The sequence below is a fragment of the Syngnathus typhle genome, linkage group LG20 (genome assembly GCF_033458585.1).
Source record: "Syngnathus typhle isolate RoL2023-S1 ecotype Sweden linkage group LG20, RoL_Styp_1.0, whole genome shotgun sequence".
Lineage (NCBI taxonomy): Eukaryota > Metazoa > Chordata > Actinopteri > Syngnathiformes > Syngnathidae > Syngnathus > Syngnathus typhle.
In genome coordinates, this window is record NC_083757.1 from 2,903,666 (window position 1) to 2,923,951 (window position 20,286).

General features: G+C 43.3%; 5 protein-coding genes across 10 annotated transcripts; 4 read left to right on the forward strand and 1 right to left on the reverse strand.

Annotated features, from left to right (window-relative positions):
- The first annotated feature begins 110 nt into the window (after positions 1 to 110).
- fam133b (family with sequence similarity 133 member B) lies at positions 111 to 3,543 on the forward strand. Of its 2 annotated transcripts, none has more exons than XM_061266952.1 (11): positions 111 to 271; positions 915 to 1,012; positions 1,208 to 1,286; positions 1,394 to 1,507; positions 1,588 to 1,614; positions 1,726 to 1,800; positions 1,961 to 2,059; positions 2,157 to 2,192; positions 2,264 to 2,335; positions 2,895 to 2,945; positions 3,041 to 3,543. In XM_061266952.1, the coding sequence occupies exons 1-11, from the start codon at positions 248 to 250 to the stop codon at positions 3,134 to 3,136; spliced, it is 771 nt and encodes a 256-aa protein (XP_061122936.1). In that variant the 5' UTR covers positions 111 to 247; the 3' UTR covers positions 3,137 to 3,543. The 2 variants fall into 2 exon arrangements, with proteins under 2 accessions (XP_061122936.1, XP_061122937.1); XM_061266953.1 differs by having other exon boundaries at positions 2,160 to 2,192.
- Positions 3,544 to 3,664: 121 nt separating this feature from the next.
- On the forward strand, positions 3,665 to 6,900 carry LOC133144341 (progranulin-like). Of its 3 annotated transcripts, none has more exons than XM_061266955.1 (5): positions 3,665 to 3,798; positions 3,896 to 4,049; positions 4,117 to 4,299; positions 4,540 to 4,683; positions 6,663 to 6,900. In XM_061266955.1, exons 2-5 carry the CDS (start codon positions 3,912 to 3,914, stop codon positions 6,750 to 6,752), a joined length of 555 nt encoding a protein of 184 aa, XP_061122939.1. In that variant the 5' UTR covers positions 3,665 to 3,798; positions 3,896 to 3,911; the 3' UTR covers positions 6,753 to 6,900. The 3 variants fall into 3 exon arrangements, with proteins under 3 accessions (XP_061122939.1, XP_061122940.1, XP_061122938.1); XM_061266956.1 differs by lacking the exon at positions 6,663 to 6,900 and adding an exon at positions 6,080 to 6,384; XM_061266954.1 differs by lacking the exons at positions 3,665 to 3,798; positions 6,663 to 6,900 and adding an exon at positions 4,934 to 6,013 and having other exon boundaries at positions 3,882 to 4,049.
- A 243-nt stretch (positions 6,901 to 7,143) lies between these two features.
- Positions 7,144 to 11,554, reverse strand: LOC133144337 (lamin-A-like). 3 transcript variants are annotated; one of them, XM_061266938.1, is made up of 10 exons: positions 10,680 to 11,554; positions 10,439 to 10,608; positions 9,964 to 10,089; positions 9,488 to 9,613; positions 9,213 to 9,276; positions 9,008 to 9,139; positions 8,859 to 8,935; positions 8,611 to 8,788; positions 7,633 to 7,740; positions 7,144 to 7,565 (listed from the first exon to the last, which is right to left on the reverse strand). In XM_061266938.1, exons 2-10 carry the CDS (start codon positions 10,594 to 10,596, stop codon positions 7,254 to 7,256), a joined length of 1,281 nt encoding a protein of 426 aa, XP_061122922.1. In that variant the 5' UTR covers positions 10,597 to 10,608; positions 10,680 to 11,554; the 3' UTR covers positions 7,144 to 7,253. The 3 variants fall into 3 exon arrangements, with proteins under 3 accessions (XP_061122922.1, XP_061122923.1, XP_061122921.1); XM_061266939.1 differs by lacking the exon at positions 10,680 to 11,554 and having other exon boundaries at positions 7,144 to 7,389; positions 7,452 to 7,565; positions 10,439 to 10,633; XM_061266937.1 differs by lacking the exon at positions 10,680 to 11,554 and having other exon boundaries at positions 10,439 to 10,637.
- A 1-nt stretch (position 11,555) lies between these two features.
- LOC133144343 (hyccin-like) lies at positions 11,556 to 18,384 on the forward strand. The gene is made up of 7 exons (XM_061266959.1): positions 11,556 to 11,915; positions 13,225 to 13,275; positions 13,863 to 13,969; positions 14,067 to 14,183; positions 14,362 to 14,449; positions 15,077 to 15,239; positions 16,725 to 18,384. The coding sequence occupies exons 1-7, from the start codon at positions 11,772 to 11,774 to the stop codon at positions 17,210 to 17,212; spliced, it is 1,158 nt and encodes a 385-aa protein (XP_061122943.1). The 5' UTR covers positions 11,556 to 11,771; the 3' UTR covers positions 17,213 to 18,384.
- A 221-nt stretch (positions 18,385 to 18,605) lies between these two features.
- tomm7 (translocase of outer mitochondrial membrane 7 homolog (yeast)) lies at positions 18,606 to 20,093 on the forward strand. The gene is made up of 3 exons (XM_061266958.1): positions 18,606 to 18,780; positions 19,229 to 19,277; positions 19,856 to 20,093. The coding sequence occupies exons 1-3, from the start codon at positions 18,678 to 18,680 to the stop codon at positions 19,869 to 19,871; spliced, it is 168 nt and encodes a 55-aa protein (XP_061122942.1). The 5' UTR covers positions 18,606 to 18,677; the 3' UTR covers positions 19,872 to 20,093.
- Positions 20,094 to 20,286: the final 193 nt, after the last annotated feature.

Genomic DNA, 20,286 nt, shown 5'->3' on the forward strand with positions numbered 1-20,286 from the left:
AAATAAAGTTAAAACGAACAACACAAGCAAACTTTCCTTACCAAGTTAATCAATCTACATGCATTCTAAAGATGACCGAATGGTGGCAGCAACTGCTCATGGAGGCACTTGTAGCAACTTATTTGTAACTGCAGAAGGAGATGAAGCGCCGAGGAAGAAAGCCCGTTTGATGTGGCTGCCTGCCACATATGAAGAATAAAACAAATGTCTGCTATTTTTAAGATTTCTCCTTTATAACTAAGCCAAAATGGGCAAGAGGGACAATCGAGTGGTGAGTTATTCCGTTTTGTTTTCGTGGTAGTCAGACCAATTTGCTTGCGACCAGTTCAGCTCAGCACGGCACAACAGAGCCCATACCAAGGCTTGCTAATAGGCCCTAGACTTTGATCAGTTAAACAGCATCCCGTTTAAGTGAGTTTTTTTTTAAAGGTGTTGTTAATTTCACGCCAAGACTGACAAATATGTACGTTGCATGTGCTTGATCGAGCTGCAGAAGGTTCGAATTTTGCTCACCATTTTGTATCGTTTGTTGCGCTGATGAGCCCTCAAAGCTAGCACGACTTAAATGCTCCATATAATCATACAGCGGATAGCACCAATATCGATACTGAAAAGGTGTGGCTCTTAAAACAATCATATGGCTTGGGAATGTTGATTTTTGTTTGTTTGTATTTTGGGTTTAACAATGCGCCTGTCATGAAGCGTTTAAGGGATCCTCGATTTACGCGCTTTGAAGTTACGAACGTTTTTTATTTGGTTTCCTATTTATGGCCAAGATGAGTTTTTCATCCAAATGTTTGCAGTAATTTACCACATTACTACTTTAATATGATTACAATTTTATCTGTGAGCATTGGTTCTTTTTACAGCCATGGGATTTGTTTAATGTGTGGTGGGTGTGTTTGACATTCAAGGCCTACGTAAATCCAATCGCTGCTGCTCGATCCAGGGGGCCGGTGCAGAACTCAGGACCGACCATACAGGATTATTTAGGCAGACCTCGACCGACATGGTGGGTAAAAGAAAATATTCCTTTATTTGTTCCACATGGGGAAGTTCCAGTATGGGACAGAAACGCTGCCTAGTGAATTATACAGTGAACCCATCTAGATGAAACAAAATCTCACTTGTGTTCCAAAAGTCAGCTACTCAATGATGGTATGGTACGACTGATACTTAATTGAATCATTTGCTATGTCTTCATCAGGGAAGAGATAAAGGAGCAGCTGGAGAAGAAGAAGAAAGGCTCCCGAGCTTTGGCTGACTTTGAGGACAAGATGAACGAGGTGTGAAAACGAACAAAAAATATTTAAAGCAAGAAATGGTGAAATTCAGCATCTTGGATTTGAGATGAAATGGTATCGGTCTCACGAAAATTCTTTCTTGGTCACAGAGATGGAAGAAAGAGCTGGCAAAGAACCGAGAAAAGCTGTTAGGTGCAAGCGAGAAGGACAAAGACAAAAAGGCTGGCGAGCGAGAAAAGGAGGAGAAGAAAGATAAGAAGGAGGTGCACTATAGATGCCACAATAAATAAGACCTCACTTAGAATCCTTGATCGCTCATGTTTGTCTTCTAATTTGTGTCCAGAAAAGGGAGAAGAAGAAATCCAGTAGGGTGAGGAGAGCCCTCTAGTTTTCACTACTCTTCTTGTTGTGATATTTAGTCAAGTATAAGTCAAGTTCTCTCAAATCTAACGAACCCCGCTTTTATTGTGTTCTGCTCAAGCATTCTTCATCTTCTTCTTCCTCCTCATCGAGTTCTGATTCCTCCAGCAGCTCCTCCTCAGAATCGGAAGATGAGGTAAGGCACAACCATAGGCGTCGAAACTGTTCAATGGTGCCAGTAGGAAATATCATACACATGTCAGACCGATGCCTCAAAAAGAATCATTACAATTAAATGACATATCAGAAGTGCACTGTGACCTCATCTGAACTTCTCTGTGCATGATCGTTTACAGCTCGATAAGAAGATTGTGAAGAAAAAGCGGAAAAGAAAGAAGTCGTCAGCCAGGAGAGCATCGGATGACTCTGATGCAGACTCGGATGCTGACAGAAAGGTTTTTCTTTCTTCCTTCCTTCCAATAACACAACTATGCCTTGTTTATATGAGAATAAGCGACTAACATTCACCCCGAATGCTCTTTTTGTCCCAAGAAGAAAAAGAAAAGAATCAAGGAAGAAGGCAATAAGGTGATTGAAAGCTTCTTCTAATGTTAAGTACATTCATCAGTAATATTAAGGTGCTAAATATTGTCGCCTAGGATGACAAAAGCCGTCGAAGGAGAATTAAAAGTGAGCCAAAGTCATCCGCTGAGTCAGATGGAGATGAAATGGTAAGCACTAAAAGTGTAACAGATTGTACATCCGGTCATTTCTGGTAATTCAATGTTGCTCCTTGGCCACAAGGGGGCAGTACAATAACATACATTCATACATACACTAGCTGTAATGAAACTCAAGACCATTACAATAAGTTTCAATGATTTTTTTTTTTTAGGTAATATATATAATATATGCCTATGATTATTGTTGCACTTCTTGAAATATATGTTAATGGTTCACTGCAATATTGAGGCTAGTTCATTAGCACTTTTCTGATATTTTCCATTGCGTGTTAGCTTTAAGACTTACTATGTAAAAATGATGCTATGGGTAAATACGCCATGTATAATACTCTTTATAAATCTTTATAAAAATAATTCATAATTCCAGGTATAACTGTAATAGTGGAAGACACATTACGTTTGTAGGCTGTTAGTCGAGCCACTCAATTGCAGTCAGAAAGTCCATTCTTGGGAAACATGTTTTGATTTTGTTTTGTTCTATGGGTATATTGCAAGACTTCCTCTGTTTCCATGGTTTTCATCTAATTTTATCTCCTCTTCCTCTCAGGCGGACACCAAGAAGAAAAAGAGAAGCAGTGAAGAAAAAGAGAAAATCAGCGTAAGAATACATGATCAAAAGTTGTAGTGTATTAAAAATTGGTTGGTCTGTTTTAGCTGACAGAAAACAACAAAAGAAATGTCTTTTCGACATAGGACAAATTGAAGAAAAAGCGGAAAAAGAAGCACAAGAAGCACAACAGGAAAAAGAAAAGGAAGGCGGCATCTCAGTCAGACTCCGAGCTGGACTAGCTGTTCACTACACCTGGTATTGTTATTTTTTTTCCTCCCCCCGGCCCACCAGATTCATCCAACTCAGATTTGGACAATTGCAGTGCTGTGCTGAGCTTGCGAAGCCTTGTAGAATCTGGCGCGTCTTCTCTTTGGGGGTGCTCGCGGAGTTGCCACCGCCCAAGTTTTTGGTGTGACTGAACTTTTCAGGAGTTATCTGCCTCCTTTGCATGTCGAGCTGAACGCTTGGTGTCACGCCAGCCTCATATTGAAGTTGGATCTGTACGATAAAACGCGTCTCTGTTCAGTGCGGCACATCGGTGCACTTGTACGAACCGGGAGTCCATGAATAAAGTCATTGCGGTTACTTGCGGAAGACATTTTGAAGCTTTGTCCTTAGTAGTGCGACTACCTCCATTCCTATTTTGCTTTACTGTTCCACTGCATGTTTTATTTCCATTATTAATAAACTGCTAAACAGACAACCTAGGTATGGTAAAGCCAAAGTCCATTTGAAGAGTTGTGAACTGCATTTGTAGGCGGAGGCCGTGTGCAATCTCTTAAGTCACATGATGTAGTGGGTGTGATGTGAACGGTACTTGCAATGAAAGAGAAGTGAAATTTAATTTGACAAAGAGAAGAGTGCTGACTTTGATTCAGGAAGTTCTCTGGAACCTTTGTAAGTAAGTTGACGCATTTTCTGCTTGGCATATCTTGTCACTGAAATGTTGACCAAAGCTTTCGATTGGCTTTGCGCTGATTTTAGAATGCCTTTTGTAGTTGTCATTTACTCCAGATGTTGAGGCTCACTGTGTGCCTGGCATTCGGGGCCTTTGTGTCCTGTAACATCACGTGCCCTGACAAAAGCGTCTGTTCCGATCACACAACCTGCTGCCAGACTGAGCATGGGTACAGCTGCTGTGGATACCCCAATGTAAGTTTTGCACAGTATTTTGAAGTGTACTACCATTTTTGATTCTGTATTTCCTGGAATTCTCCAGGCTGTGTGCTGCCCAGACTTGTCCCATTGTTGCCCTCGAGGATTTCGCTGTGACTTGGCCTTCCAGCAGTGTGAGAAAGTCACTGAGTCGTGGATGGACTCTTCATTTCTGCTTAAAAAAGCTGCTGCGGAACCTTCCGTCACTCCACTTCAACCAATGTTATACACAAGTAACAATGAAAAGGTGAATTTTAAGTTATCGGCTGCCAATACCAGCCACTGATACTAAAAGCATCAAAATCAAATATTGCAGAAGTCCTCTTGCATCAGAAGTTTTCACATTTTCTTGTCATTGTGTTAAGGGAGATTTTATACATAATTGGTACTCGAGGTATCAATACTCTGTATCGATAGGTTCTCAAAATAGGTTCTCAAAGGGTGAATGCTCGTACTGGTGTAAAGTATTTTTTCAATCTTATTGCAGACACGTGTACCAGCTGTAGTAGATACCAGTGGTAGGGGTGAGTTTGGAATCATTCGCTGCAGTTTGAAGTTTTTCTGCCCACAAGGCACATCATGCTGCAAAGGACTGTCAGCAGAGTCCTGGAATTGCTGTCCCTACCCACTGGTATGGACCTGGTGCTAACTTTCATTTTGTTCACAAATAGCCCGAAAATAAATATCTGGTGTTGGTCAAGAATAGCTGCTTGAGTGCTGATTCCCAGTTCCCCTCCAGTGCAGGAACTAGTGGACACAGCCAACATTGCAACCTGCTGTAGCTGAAAGACCATTCATAAACCTAATGATGAATGTATCTGTTGGAAATAGGTCCTGGAATCATTTTGTTCTAACAGCAGGCTGCCATTGGTGATTTTCAGGGCCAGTGTTGTGCGGATGGTCAGCACTGCTGTGAATATGGAAGCACATGCAACATCCACCCCTTATCATGTAGCCCATCTGCAGCATGGACCCAGGAAAATGCTGAAAATGGCCATTGACATCTTGTTTAGATTTTATTGCGTGGCCATTGTACTCTACTGTACATCAATTGTGATATAATTAAGCCCACGGTTTATGACAATACTCGTGTATGATATACATTTTTTTTTCTACTGCTCTAAAAATGTTTGTAACATATTTTTTTGAAGCACGATGCAACAATTCTGTGTAGTAGCCGTACAATATTTCCCCGGTCGTAATCCGAGAACTACCCCAATTCTTACTTTTATTTTGTAGGAATGAACGGAAATTATACGTCACTTCCGACAAATAGCTTTCTGTGATTGACGCAATGGTGTCGCAAAAACAGCTTCAAAAAGATTAGAATATTCGTTTATAATTCACATTTGGTTTTATTGTATGTAGAATTTAACAAATGGGAAAATGATAAATGTGCAGTACTGTATTTTTACTTTTCCAATTTTATGTAGAGACTGTTAATTAAGCATTTAATGGATTAAGAAATAATGTACTTTGAGTGTTTAACAGCGGCTGGTCATGGATTTGGTAATTGGCCCTGACTTGATTCATGTTATAAGCATAATGTGGTGGCGACGTTGGTTGTAACGAGTTCCGCTTATTAAAAAAAAAAAAAAAAAAAGAAGTCAACTACAAACTCAGAAAATGTATCCAGTTTTCGTCTCATCCCGTGGAGTAGTGGTCAGTCAGTCCGTGGCCGGTGTTGTTCAAACGTTCTCGTTGTGACTCCTCATCCGGTCGAAAACTTTCCAATTGTCACATCGGAAATTGATGTCATCACTTTGTTAATTCCATTCCCCTCATTTGGCAAGTTTGCACATGTAATTGCTTGAAGGGTTGCACAATGGTGTGTTCTCACTGCTAATAAATAAATTACTGAATGGAAGGGTGGGAAATAGATTTCCTGCTCGACTCAGATATTTTTTTCAGAACCTGACTGATGCTGTCTCAAGGCCAAAATAAAAGTTCATCAAATGCCACTCATACTTATTATATCCACCCCATGTTTATTTGTTCTCATATTTTGTGTGTGTTTCGTTTAACAGGCTTCAAACGAGGAGCAGATCCAGGAATGCCGGAGCCTTCAGTCTTGACACATTGAAAACATTTCCCCCCAAAATGAACGAATCTCATGCCAAATAAATATTTGATGATGAGCTGTTGAACTGGTATCAAAGGGCAAATGGCCGGTGTTGCAATGCGTGCGTGTGGAAAGATACCACTGAATTGTTGGCATAATTCGAGTGAACTGCTGACAAGTGGCGACGCTGATTTGCGTCATCCACTGCTTCTGTGTCAGCGTTTTCTCTCGTGTGTCTGTCTGTGCATTAAAACTGAGAGATGAATAGAATTCAAGTCGACGTTGCAATGTGATCAACTGCAATTTTCAAAACCGCAAAGGCTGCAATTTGAAAAAGAAAACGTGCGTATATTTATTTATTGAATGACTACCATTTCAGTCAAACTGTTTTCTAAGTTGTATTTGAGGTAGTGCCCTTTTTTTGTATTGAAGTTAATGTATCGCTTGTGTTTGGTAAATATGTAGAAAGAGAACCTTAAAAAAAATGGCAGATTAAGTCAAAAACAACAATGACATATGTATCGTTGGCTGTTTTTGCTTCGTTTCAGTTTACTTTGGGGTTGAAGAAGGATGACGCGCACCTGCATCAACAACCTCCACCCGAAGACCACGACGACCATCATGCATTGAACATTTAGTTGGCCACATGAAAGTCAATGTCAGTATATGAAGTGTCAATTTGGTCTGAGATATTTATTTGTTATTGTTACGACATTGTCTTGAAGTCTGTTCCATGTTTTTGTCGATAAATGTCTGACAGTAAAGCCCATAAGTGGCCTTACGATATTTCAGTTTTGCAAATATATATATATGCGATGTATTTGAATCTCAGAAAAAGACATTTCTGTAGTTCAATCTAATAAGTGAAATTCTCAAAAGACACCGTTATATATTCTACTGACCGCAGGGATTTCCGAATACCTTCCGGTTTCAATTATATACTGATGAAACCGATATTACACTCTTTTTTTTTTTTTTTGGTGCATACAGCAGAATGTAATTACACAGAATGAAAAAAGACAAATTCAATCATTTTTAAAGAACAACAACTTTATTTCAATTATTTCAATTAAATTTAGGTCGGAGCAGATTTTATTTTAAAAAAAAAGCCCATTTAATTGTATTGTTATAACATATTTTTATAATGTGACCATGTCAAAAGTCAAAGTCTGCTTGACACACAAAGAAACCGAAATTCCTCTATCCCGAGGTGGAAGCGAAATTTCCATCATCATCTTCCAAATGTGTGCCGGGAGATTTGTTTCTCGCCATTTCCTGGAAGAAAAACGGACGTCAAAAGAGAAATATTGCTTCTTGTCGCTTGAAAGATGTGTCACCTCTCCGTTGGCGTTCATCAAGGTAGTCTGGAACAGGCCTACGGTTTCCCAGTCGGCCTCCGAGACTAGTTCAGAGGGAGGATTGTGGTTTCCGCCAGCACCAGCCGCCCAGATCTGATCAGCATGGTCATTGAAATATTGAGCACCTTGTATATGAGATCGTCCAGATAAAATTGATTACCGTGACAGTCTGGCCGGCCTTCAGGATGAATTCTGCGGGAAACTTGAATATGATGGGAGCAGAAAATCCAACCTGGCCCTGCACCTGGCAGTTCCCCAAATTCTGATCCTAATAGTTGAAATTCATCTCAACAGGTTAGTCGTTACTGGAAAATGTACAAATTTCGTAAGATGTGACACATTTTTTTTTCTCTTGGTATGGCGCCGTGAGTGGCTGCCTCCCAGCAGTGTTCTCTCTTTTCCTCTTTATTTCCTTATTTTCTCCTTTTTCTTTCTGTCTTTTTGTCCATTCGGCGATGCTGGTGCCTTCTACCGCACCTCGGTACCTCTTCGGATCGGATATTTTATTTATTTTTTTCTTCCTGGGACCGGACCGGGATCATCGGTCGAGGCCGGCGTAACTCTACGACGGCTTCCTGCTTATCCGACCAGTGATGACCGGGTCCCTCGCATTGGCCTTGCAGCCGCAACACCTGTGGGGAGTCCGCTCCCTCGTGCTCGTCGGAACCGACGACTTTCGCCATGCTAGCCCCGTGGTGGCCATCTGCACGTCCCCCGACAGGGTGCCCGGGACGCTCCTCACACGTTTGCCTGCTTTGTGATGTTTTCACCGATTCACCACCACGGTCCATTGGGCGCCGTTGAACTGGACTGCCCTTACACCTGTCGATGGACCCCGTGGAGGCTATTTTGTGTGTTTTGGGGTGTTCTCTTGTATTGAGGGGTGCTAGGTGGCCGCTGTTGCTTTTTTTTCCTTTGTCTTTTAGCTTTGATTTGCTTTGATGGCTTTTATCTTGTGCACTTTCTGACTTTCTTTGTGGCGCCGTTGTGTGGCAGCCTTGTGAGAGCCTATTGAGTTGCGCTCATGCCATCTGTGTGTTTTTTGTATACCCACTCTGTGGTATGGATACTGCTGGGGCCTGAATTTCCCCACCCCTGGGGATCAATAAATATTCAATCAATCAATCAATCCACTGACCTCATCTGTGTCATTCCAGATTCGGATATATTTGTCTTGCCGGTCCAATTTCATGGTGCCCTGCCTGCTAGCAGAGGCCTGCTGGGTGATGTCAGTATGAGCCACATCTTTGCTGGGGAAGCTCGAAGCCTCGCTGGGACGTTTTCTCTTTTTGCGGGCCGACATGGTTTGGCATGCCCTGGGGACAAACGTGGAGACATTAATTCCTATGAGAGGAAACGTGGTATGTTCTAAAGCAGTAAAAAGACCTTTCATCCAGTTGCTGCAGCAACCGCTCCCTCTCTGTAGACAGAGCCTCCTCCAGATCTTTCACTTTTGCTGCAAACTAGTGTCAACACAGACTTTTTAAACTTTTGCAGCTGAGACAGATTCTAAGGTCCAAATGATAAATGGTTACCTCTTTTTGAATGTGTTCAAGCTGGCTTTTTATCTCCATGGCGTCAGCCAGTTTGCGATCATGACTTTCCTGGTGGCCGGCTTCCAACTCCACCATGCGAGACTCGTGCTGGCTTTGGACCTTGCGCAATTTCTACGTGAGACGTGAGAATGACTCAGCTTTATTTTCATTAATTAAATAAGCAATAGTGATGGTAATTACCGACCGCGGAATGCAGATCCTTTTGTAACTCCAGCTCATCTTTAAGGGCTTGAATGTCATCCATCCTCCTGAGCAAAAACAGTATTAAACCCTCGACGCAGTCAAATGTGCTATTTATATTGATGTGCGACTATGGGATGGTTAACTGAAAGTCCAATTGAGCTGCAATTAGTCACGAGGAGGATTTTCCTTGGGGTGTGGCCCCAGCAGCAAAGCAATTATGTCAGCACTAATATCCACTATCCATTTGTTGGCATATTTTTGATAAAATGGCCTCACGTTTTTTTCAGATCCTGTAATTCCTGCCTCAGCTCGCCAACCTCGCCTTGCAGATGTGCACGCTGTGTGGCCTCCGAGTCCAGATACTCACGGGTTTTCGCCAGATCGGATTCTTTCTTCATGTTCCTGAGATGACAGATATACACATAAACTGGGAATATGGAAAATTTCGGGCAGTCGGAGAAATCAGCGTGAACAAACAAATACATACAGCCGAGTTAAAAAAACACCAGAACAATCACCATGACAATTGCGAACACACAGAAAGAAAATAAATAACTGGAACATCACTCAAACATCGGTGATCCCATCGAGAGTCCCACATATGGGATGGTTAACTGAAAGTCCATTTGAGCTGCAATTAGTCACGAGGAGGATTTTCCTTGGGGTGTGGCCCCAGCAGCAAAGCAATTATGTCAGCACTAATATCCACTATCCATTTTGTTGTTGGCATATTTTTGATAAAATGGCCTCACATTTTTTCCAGATCCTGTAATTCCAGCCTCAGCTTGGCCACCTCGCCTTGCAGATGTGCACGCTGTGTGGCCTCCGAGTCCAGAGACTCAAGGGCTTTCGCCAGATCGGATTCTTTCTTCATGTTCCTGAGATGACAGATATACACATAAACTGGGAATATGGAAAATTTCGGGCAGTCGGAGAAATCAGCGTGAACAAACAAATACATACAGCCGAGTTAAAAAAACACCAGAACAATCACCATGACAATTGCGAACACACAGAAAGAAAATAAATAACTGGAACATCACTCAAACATCGGTGATCCCATCGAGAGTCCCACATATGGGATGGTTAACTGAAAGTCCATTTGAGCTGCAATTAGTCACGAGGAGGATTTTCCTTGGGGTGTGGCCCCAGCAGCAAAGCAATTATGTCAGCACTAATATCCACTATCCATTTGTTGTTGGCATATTTTTGATAAAATGGCCTCACGTTATTTCCAGATCCTGTAATTTCTGCCTCAGCTTGACCATCTCGCCTTGCAGACGTGCACGCTCTGACTCCCGAATCGCACGGACATTCGCCAGCGCCATCTCGTAAATGGCCTTCAGCTCATTGTCTGCATCAGGAGTGTTTTCTGGGGTCGCCATCTCTTCTCGCTTCTGCTGTTCCAGGAAAGACTTAGTATCATGCATTTCATCAATGCCTGACTGCACGTATCAAAGAAACGTACATCATAGAGGTTTCTTCAAAGTCCAAAGGTTCCTTTGTCCGAAAAAAAAAAAAAAACCTCACTCAACTTTCAAGCTGCTGCTAGAATATTCTAGAACAGCGGTGGGCAAACTACGGCCCGCGGGCCACATCCGGCCCACGGGACCGTTTAATCCGGCCCGCCAACCCTGAACAAATTGTATTGTATTCGGATCTCGCCTAAGAATTGCCACAACAAATTTTACTCCAGACTATGACGCACTAGCAAAAAAGGGAGACCAACAACACTGTTCCCACTGAAAATGAACGGGAGGCTCTCAAGTTTATTGTAAAAAAATGCATTTTGAATATGATTTGTACACATAGCAGGGATTGAAACTAGCGACCATTCTCATTTTCAAACAATGCAGGATGCTCAAGGACATTGATGCACCACCTATTTGCGACTAATCTTAACCTGTAAAGTTCTTAAGGCTTACTTTAAGGAGGTGTTTCCCGTTTCCTCACCTCTGTTACCAGGTGTTTGCGAGTTAAAACTCTGCTCGGATTTTCAGATACCCCTCACCGTGTTGCTGTTTTGATTACTTTATTTGGATGTATGCTTTCACCGATTCTTCAAGATGATATATTTGGTCAGAATGTTTGCCGTTTGATGTGATCCCATAAGATAAACATCTTTCATTAATCTGACCTGCAGCCACTGAAGTGATGGAGATTGTTATTCATAATAACAGTGTCGTATTTTATGAGAATCACTGATAGCTAGATAGATAATATTATTTTTGCAGAGAATGATATGAGGCTAAATTGCAATGACATCCAAATGAATAGTGACGCCCCCCCCCCCCCAATCACAATCACGCGCACGCCTAGTCACGCTGCTCGCCAACCTGAGGTGCGCCGTGCTGCAGAACAAGTGAAGTGTCTCGTTAAACGTGCGCGCGACCCTTCAACCGTTGCAGCTGCACGGCACGCCGCAGCTCGGCTTGAGGCGAAAGGTAGGAAGGAAGGAGGAGACCGGGGAGGGGAGGGAAATGGCGAACTGCCACCGGCGACGACGGTGCGCCTGTTGAGGCGCTCCACGCGGACACACGCTCGCGTTCGGCTAGCCGTCATGGACGACTCGGAGCCCGCAGAGGACGGCCTGCTCGCGGGTTTGCGCTGGAACCGGAGCGCGCGGGACCAAGCTCAGCTCAAGCACAAAATCCGTGACCTCCCGGGACTACTAAAACACGGACTGCACCTGCGGAAGAAAAGCGTGAGTATCTCGGAATGTGGAGCTCCTTCCGCGTTTGATGCTTGCACGTTCCAACTCAAATTATGCGTGGATCAGGCAGGTTAGTACCCACGTCACGACTTGTCCCAAGCGTGACCGTCGCAGGGGGAAATGTGCATGTATGCGCTTTGCTCCATAATGACTCGAATTGCTGTTAAGACACCGCCATACCTTCGCACTCTGGTAGTCAAGGCAACCACCTTCAGGTTCTATTGCACACACAAAATGATCATGTGTGTAGCACATATATGTCGATTCAATTAAAGTGTCAATGAATTCAGCTTCGAGCATGTGTGAAGAAAACCACAACATCCATTCATCATTCGCTGCCCACGCATGACAGTTAAAATGACGTGATAAAATCATCACCGAGGGTCTTAAATCTTGCTGCAGGCGCATCTTCAGAACGCGGCAAAGCGCCAATACAAAAGCTTGAGTGTGTACTACTGTAAAAAAAAAAGAAGCAGACTTTGGGAACGCTTGTCGCTCCCCAGTCATGAGACAAAGAGATGGAGGGATAAAATCGAGCGAGGAGGATGTGAGAGTCTCTCAGTCTGCTCTCATCACTGCTGAAAATCAAATCTCTGATCGGCAAAGTGGATGCGAAGTCGCCGCTGTGATGTTTTCGACTTCCTCGTCTCTTCTAGTGTTAACGGGTACATTGGTCCCTCTGTCTCCATCATGTTCTCCTTTTAATGAACGCAATTAAAACCATCCCTCCTCAGCTCACTTCACTCCCTCTCCGTCTGTCACGCTCATATCCGTGTCATGTATATTCATTGACTTTTTTTTTTTAGATCCATGTGGAGTGATCAAATTGGAGGGTTTTTTTTCTATTTATTGTCAGTTGTGCATCCTTGATGCCATTGTATGACTTCTCAATCAGTTTTATGACCGGATTTTCATTTCAGTGTGCCAATAAAATCAGTTGCCGCCATAATAATCCCTAAAGATTAAGATCCTATTTCCTGGTATCATGGGTGTGCCCAGAGCTTTACAACATGGTGTGATGGTGATACATATTAAGAATTGTATTGGTCAGAGAGTAAAAGAGTGTCCTATTTCCTTGATTTTAGGTCAGATCGTCATCTTACGCACACACACACCAAATAAAAGCTGCCGTTTTGAGGAGTGAATCACAAAAGAGGCGGTTGTTGAGGTTATTGCATTGTAAACACTATGACTAATGTGTTGGAAAAACTGGTCTTTCTCAAATTGGAGTTGTGTTGACTCCGTTTGCACGTGCGTAACAGCTCATAGCAGCGTGTGTGTTTGTTTCGTTTTTGAACAGCAATCACCTGACACAATCCCCGGACCAAGTGCTGGGCCGACGGTAAATAAGGTGAGGGCTTACACACACACACACACACGCACACACACACACACACACACACACACACATTCACACAGCGATGATGTCATGAGGTTTGTTTGGCCTCAATACAAGATGAGCTCAGTGCTCATTTTCTCCTTGGGCCTCATTCTAGGCCATTTTTACAAATTGCAGCAACACAATGACCTGCAAGCTGAGTCCTTTTACAGACATATTGATTGAGCATTGCTAATCAATAAACAACGGTTTGTTTGGATAGCAATGGCAACACTGCAGCCGAGCGTCGTGTGACATCCGCCTGTTTGACTTTGACTCAATCCAGACATCGCTCGGCTGCGTCAAGCGGTATCAGCGATTCTGTTTTACAGCGACAAGAAAGCTTTTAAGCCCTGCTATGCGTAGCTAAAGTAAACATCCTGTTTTCTCGAAGGGTTCAATTTGAGTAGGACCTGATGAGATTTTTCACCAAATTTCAAATGTTTGATGTTTTCTTGCTCTTTTTTGTGTCTGGCATTTACTGACGTTTTGTTCCAAACTAGTTAGCCTTTGATTACATATGAAATCTTTTCAATTTTGCGTTTTTGCATGTGTCTCAGTCATGCTCCCAGAGTTTTCCCTGCGCTGGCCGTGCTGTGAGAAATGGTTTCCTTTCCCATGGACCATACCCAGCTAAAGACAAGATACATTTGGCCAGAATCATACGGTACACTTTTTTTATTTTTATTTTATGTCGCTTTAAGGATTTTGCCCCAAGCAGTCGGCGAAAAATGATACGAAGATTGTTCTGGCCTATTCTCCAGAGTGTGTATATGCGGTTACCCGCGGCAACAGATACGGCGCTATAAAGGTATTAGCACACGGATGACGGTTACATCAGAGTTCTTGGTTCAGCTCCTCACAGGGATACACTACGCATTGTGAGTGTCCACACAGACGATCAATTTTACGCTCTGTTTATGTTGGCGCACATTCCCTTGTCCGTTTACATTTTCTTTTATTTATTCAGATGTGTCACCATATTGCCTTTACCTGTCACAAACTGCCTGTGTCGAAATCTCTTTCTTCTACAAAAGTCAGACGATTAATATTCAATAGGTGTAACGGAGAAGCGGAACTCGGATCCAAAGCTTTGGATGACGTCCTGTATCGGGCCCAGCTCGAGTTGTTCCCGGAAGCGCTCTTGGTGAGTCCGGTCGTAAATCGTAATTGTTGTATATGCCGGGGTCGGGGGTCGGGGGGGGGGCGAGCACACGTGAAGCAAGCCGCACATGCTGGCCGGGATATTGGCATCATACGCGGAACACTATACTGTATTGTGTCGCTCCGCGTGTCAGACTGCAAACTGTGCGTAATCCCGCTAGATTATTTACATGCTTTGCACTCTGCTCTGTTTAGCTGTAATCCTCGTAGGGGGAAGCAGATTGAACCTAAGCTTGCAGTATTACTACACCAGTCAGGGTGCATTCCTCCACAATCGTGAAAAGACATGATTTTTAGCATGATTTGAGCTTTGAAGTGAATGACACCCGAATGAAGTGGCCAGCAAGTGGACGTTCCCTCCATCATTGGAACAAAAGACACATTGTCCCGGGATTGTGCCCTTTTGGATTGTGCTGCTGCTTCTGCTGCTGCATGTCCCTTTTAAGGACGTGTAAATACTCGGTGGCCTCTAAGAATTTACACTTTCGCTTAGGAGAAATAGGATTAGCGTGTAGATTGTTTGTATTAGAGTCACATGTTGGCTGGACTTGTCAATAATGCTTTTCTGATGATTTTGAATGGCAAGGGACTATTGTGCGTATTTGATCAGGTGGGCAACGCCATCAAGTCGACGCAGCAGGGCGCGGCTCTGAAAAGCAACACCAAGGAGGGTGCACGTAGCATCCAGGTGGAGATCACACCCACCGCTTCCAGGATCTCTCGGAATGCTGTCACGTCGCTCTCTATCAGGGGCCACCGCTGGAAACGACACGGTGAGATGTCAGATGAGTGTGGGCAACCAGGATGAAACCTCTGGATGGATGGTTTCTGTCATTGTGATATTCATACATTTCCATCCAAATGTTCAACTCCGTTGCATATACTTTCATCATATTTTTTGTATTTTATTTGGATCTTTCTGTTATTGCTTTAATTCTGTTTTGTGTCTTTTGGGTCATGTGTGCCTGCACACATTGCCCATTTTTCATGTGTGTGCATGACATGGATGTTTGTGTGTTGTGCAAACCTTCCTGTGCCCGACCAGCAGAGTCCCAGGAGGTGAGTGTAGACAGTGAGGCCGCGCCGGGGGGCGTGGCCATCCCCGATATCAGTGTGACGGGCGTGAGCAGCGAGCGAATGCCCAACGGAGAATCCCTGCGAGCGCGCTCCGACGGCCGCACCTACCCGGACGGCGAAACTTTGGGAGGTGCCTCCGATGTCAGCCCGGAACCCCGAAGTCATGAGTCCAGCACGCGGGGGCAGGAGGTCAGGAGGCAGAAGTCTGTGAGGCGAATGCTGGAAAATGAGAGTTCTGGGTCGGCCTCCATAGGGAGGAGCCAGCACTAAGTTCTTCCTTCCCCTTGCCCCAATCCTGGGGTAACCTAGGTAACTGTCAGTGGGGGCGTCGTGGTCTGAAAAAAACCCTTGATGATTCTTCCCCGCTTTTTAACCAACCCTTTCTTTCACCTTTTTGACTCACTCCGTCCCCCGTGGCTCAGACTTCCTCACAATCCGCCGTTATCGTTCCTTCAACTCATGACAAAGCAAGCAAACAATCCTCCTCACAGATTTATATTATTCACTGTCTATGACATCAAATGCAAATGTTGTGCCTCCTCGACAGCACTCCTGGGTTGCGCTTGGACACTTTTTATTAGACAGAAGCGGGACAAAGATATGCAGGTCTTAATTTAGCACAAACCTTTTCATGACTGATGAATCGGAGCATTGGATACAGTAACCTGCATTTCTGTTTCCCAGCTTTTCATTGTTGTTCTGTTCCACTACAAATTATTAGCGGCTTAGGATGCAGAAGGACTTGTGTGTTGTTTTTTTTTTGAGTGACTAATTGAATGTCTTGCCTTCTTCACTTTCCCTTTGTGATGTTTCCTAGGCTCATACCCTCAACACTTTCCTCACCTGCCTCTTTTGGGACATTTCACTCCCTCACCGATACACCACATTAGAAAACATTTTGTTGGTGGTGGGAATCCAAAACAAAAGTCTTGGCAGCAGGTTGCGAGAAATCAAACCTCTCTCAGGCTGTGGTGATGGCGCCACCTGCTGGAAGACAGTCATACGTTTTCCCTGCAGCCCATGACTATTCAGTTTTAACCAAATCAGGCCAGTCAGTGTAATGGCACATTAATGTAGAAGATTTGAACAGAATGTAATGGGCTGGATGGCAAATGGCTTTTGTCCATTGGCCGCAGATTGACTGTTAACTCCGCTTGTCTCCCTTTGTGTGACCACCACAGACGCAGTGGATCTGGGTTCCCCGGATGAGCTGATGGATATTTCGGAGGCGGACGAAGGCGGGATGGCGCCTGACACAAACCCACCCACCATCATCATCAGCAACAGCGTGACCGCGTTAAATCTAGGGGCAAAGGCCATAAAGAAGTACCGTCTGGGCGGGCGCAGCGGCAAGGACAAAGAATCCAGCCCGCTCCCCATCGGTCGAGCGGCTAGCGAGAGCGTGGAGACGTCCGTCAAACGTCTCACGCTCACTTCGAGCCAGTCTGTGCCCAAAGCAGGAGCTCTCACCAGCTTGACACGCACGGCCAGCGCCGTGTTCTCTCGCTCTTTTGAGCAGGTAGCCGCCGGTACCACCCCGGCCCCTGGCAACCACACTGCCCCAGAATCTGGCACTTATTCATGCAGCCTGCAGGAGGAAGGGACGGCCTATTTAAACCACACGCAACGTTCGCCAAGTATCAGCGCGCACCTTGGCTCGGACCTTTGAAATGGTTTTATGATGAACCTTTGGATTTGATCCTGTGATTCTGCACCAGTAACCTGGAGCTGTAAGCCATGCCAACCACTAGGGACCACGAACATTTTTTTTTCTTTTCCTTCGCTCCCATGCTCCACTGTGGTGTTGTTCTTTCTGTGCCGGGGAGTTGAAGTCACTTTGCCGATTTCTTTGACTCATTCATTGTAAACCACTGCCATGTCAGGAAGAAATTTACAAGCCTCTGACAATATATACATTTAAAGCGCATCACTAACCACTGTGTGTCAAAGTATTTGGAAATGAGTTGGCATGTGTTGCCTTTGCATGCCTTTTCCATACATTCACCTTTACCTTGACCCCCCCCCCCCCCCCCCCATGGAAGGAGATGTGTGTGGGTGAGTGTTTTTCTTTTGTGTGTGTGTATAAAAGCTGTTGATTGAATGAAAGTTTAAACCTCCGGATTCAAAAAGAACAATTTTCTTTGCTCCTTCCTCATAGCAATACAAACCGTACCTTCAGTGTTTAGACGAATATATTTAAACCTAAACGACTTTGGTCTAATAACAGATATTTTTATGAAAGAAAAAAAAATCCACATTCTTCCCTAACAAGTATGGAAATCGCAAGTGTTCCATTCTCAATATTTACAGTCAGTATTGTTCTGATGAGCAAGATGAAACTCAACATAATTAGTCCAATGATGTTTTTGACTCTGGTGAGAGGGCTATGAAGTATCAGGGTTTGCACTTGAGAGGCTAATTACATATTTATAAAGGAGTAACTCTCACAGGTACCAATCCCAAAAGAAGGTGTGTTACATATGTCTGTAAGAAAACCTGTGGATTATTTTAATACCTCATTTAGCCACCATGCCAGGTATTTGTAGTATTTCTGACGTCTCTTTCCTTTTCTTCCAAGTCAACCCACCTCCATCAAATCATCATGCTAACACAAAGGTCACCTCCATCCCCAGTGTAAACTGTCGTCTGTGTGCTATTAACGGTTTGGTGTACATAATTTGAAAGGACAATCGATGTGTTTCAGTATGTCAGTTTACAAATTGTGACTGCTTCTGCTTTTGCTGTACATCATATTGTTGTTCTTAAGATGTTTTTACTGGCCTTTTTATATGTCCGAGGATGTGCAGCTCATTGCTTCTGGAAATAAAGTGTTTCTTTTGACTCAAATTTGTCTTTGCTGACTGAAAACTACTATAACTATTAATGCAAAAAAAAAAAAGAAGTAATTAACTCAACATGTAACGTCTTGGTAGTTTATTTTTTTGTTTAGATACAAAAATAGTAAATCGAAAATGTACTGAAATACTGAACAGTAAAAACACGCAGTTACCTCTTCCATCCACAAGACGGCGACACGAAGCTAGACTTCCTGTTTTTTTCTGTCATGGCTCATTTCCGCTTCCGTGTCCTTGGTTGCACTCTGTGGTATCACGCTGCAAAAGCATCCAGGAAAAATGGCAAAATTAAGTAAAGAGACCAAACAGCGGCTGCAGCAACTGTTCCAGTGTGGACAATTCGTCATCCGATGGGGATTTATTCCTACAGTGCTGTACTTGGGTTAGTATAAAAGGCGTGAAATATGTTAGTCGCTTTAAAACCCGCAGGTTGCAGCTAGTTAGCATTAGCGTGTTCACCCTTAACCTGATTTTGACTGTCCGGTAGTTCAAACGTTCTCGTTGTGACTCCTCATCCGGTCGAAAACTTTCCAATTGTCACATCGGAAATTGATGTCATCACTTTGTTAATTCCATTCCCCTCATTTGGCAAGTTTGGAGGTGTAATTCCTTGAAGGGTTGCACAATGGTGGTGTGTTCTCACTGCTAATAAATAAATTACTGAATGGAAGGGTGGGAAATAGATTTCCTGCTCGACTCAGATATTTTTTTTAGAACCTGACTGATGCTGTCTCAAGGCCAAAATAAAAGTTCATCAAATGCCACTCATACTTATTATATCCACCCCATGTTTATTTGTTCTAATATTTTTTTTGTGTTTCGTTTAACAGGCTTCAAACGAGGAGCAGATCCAGGAATGCCGGAGCCTTCAGTCTTGGGGTATGACTTGAACACATTTCACCCCAAAATGAACGAATCTCATGCTGGTATCAAAGGGCAAATGGCCGGTGTTGCAATGCGTGCGTGTGGAAAGATACCACAGAATTGTTGGCATAATTCGAGTGAACTGCTGACAAGGGGCGACACTGATTTGCGTCATCCACTGCTTCTGTGTCAGCGTTTTCTCTCGTGTCTGTCTGTGCACTGAAACTGAGAGATTAGTGGAATTCAAGTCGACGTTGCAATGTGATCAACTGCAATTTTCAAAACCGCAAAGGCTGCAATTTGAAAAAGAAAACATGCGTATATTTATTTATTGAATGACTACCATTTCAGTCAAACTGTTTTCTAAGTTGTAATTGAGGTAGTGCCCTATTTTTGTATTAACTCATGGTTCATTTACCTTTATTGTGGGCATAAGCATAACTGATTTATGTGTAATAGATGATTATTGTCATAAAGTTAATGTATCGCTTGTGTTTGGTAAATATGTAGAAAGAGAACCTTAAAAAAAATGGCAGATTAAGTCAAAAACAACAATGACATATGTATCGTTGGCTGTTTTTGCTTCGTTTCAGTTTACTTTGGGGTTGAAGAAGGATGACGCGCACCTGCATCAACAACCTCCACCCGAAGACCACGACGACCATCATGCATTGAACATTTAGTTGGCCACATGAAAGTCAATGTCAGTATATGAAGTGTCAATTTGGTCTGAGATATTTATTTGTTATTGTTACGACATTGTCTTGAAGTCTGTTCCATGTTTTTGTCGATAAATGTCTGACAGTAAAGCCCATAAGTGGCCTTACGATATTTCAGTTTTGCAAATATATATATATGCGATGTATTTGAATCTCAGAAAAAGACATTTCTGTAGTTCAATCTAATAAGTGAAATTCTCAAAAGACACCGTTATATATTCTACTGACCGCAGGGATTTCCGAATACCTTCCGGTTTCAATTATATACTGATGAAACCGATATTACACTCTTTTTTTTTTTTTTT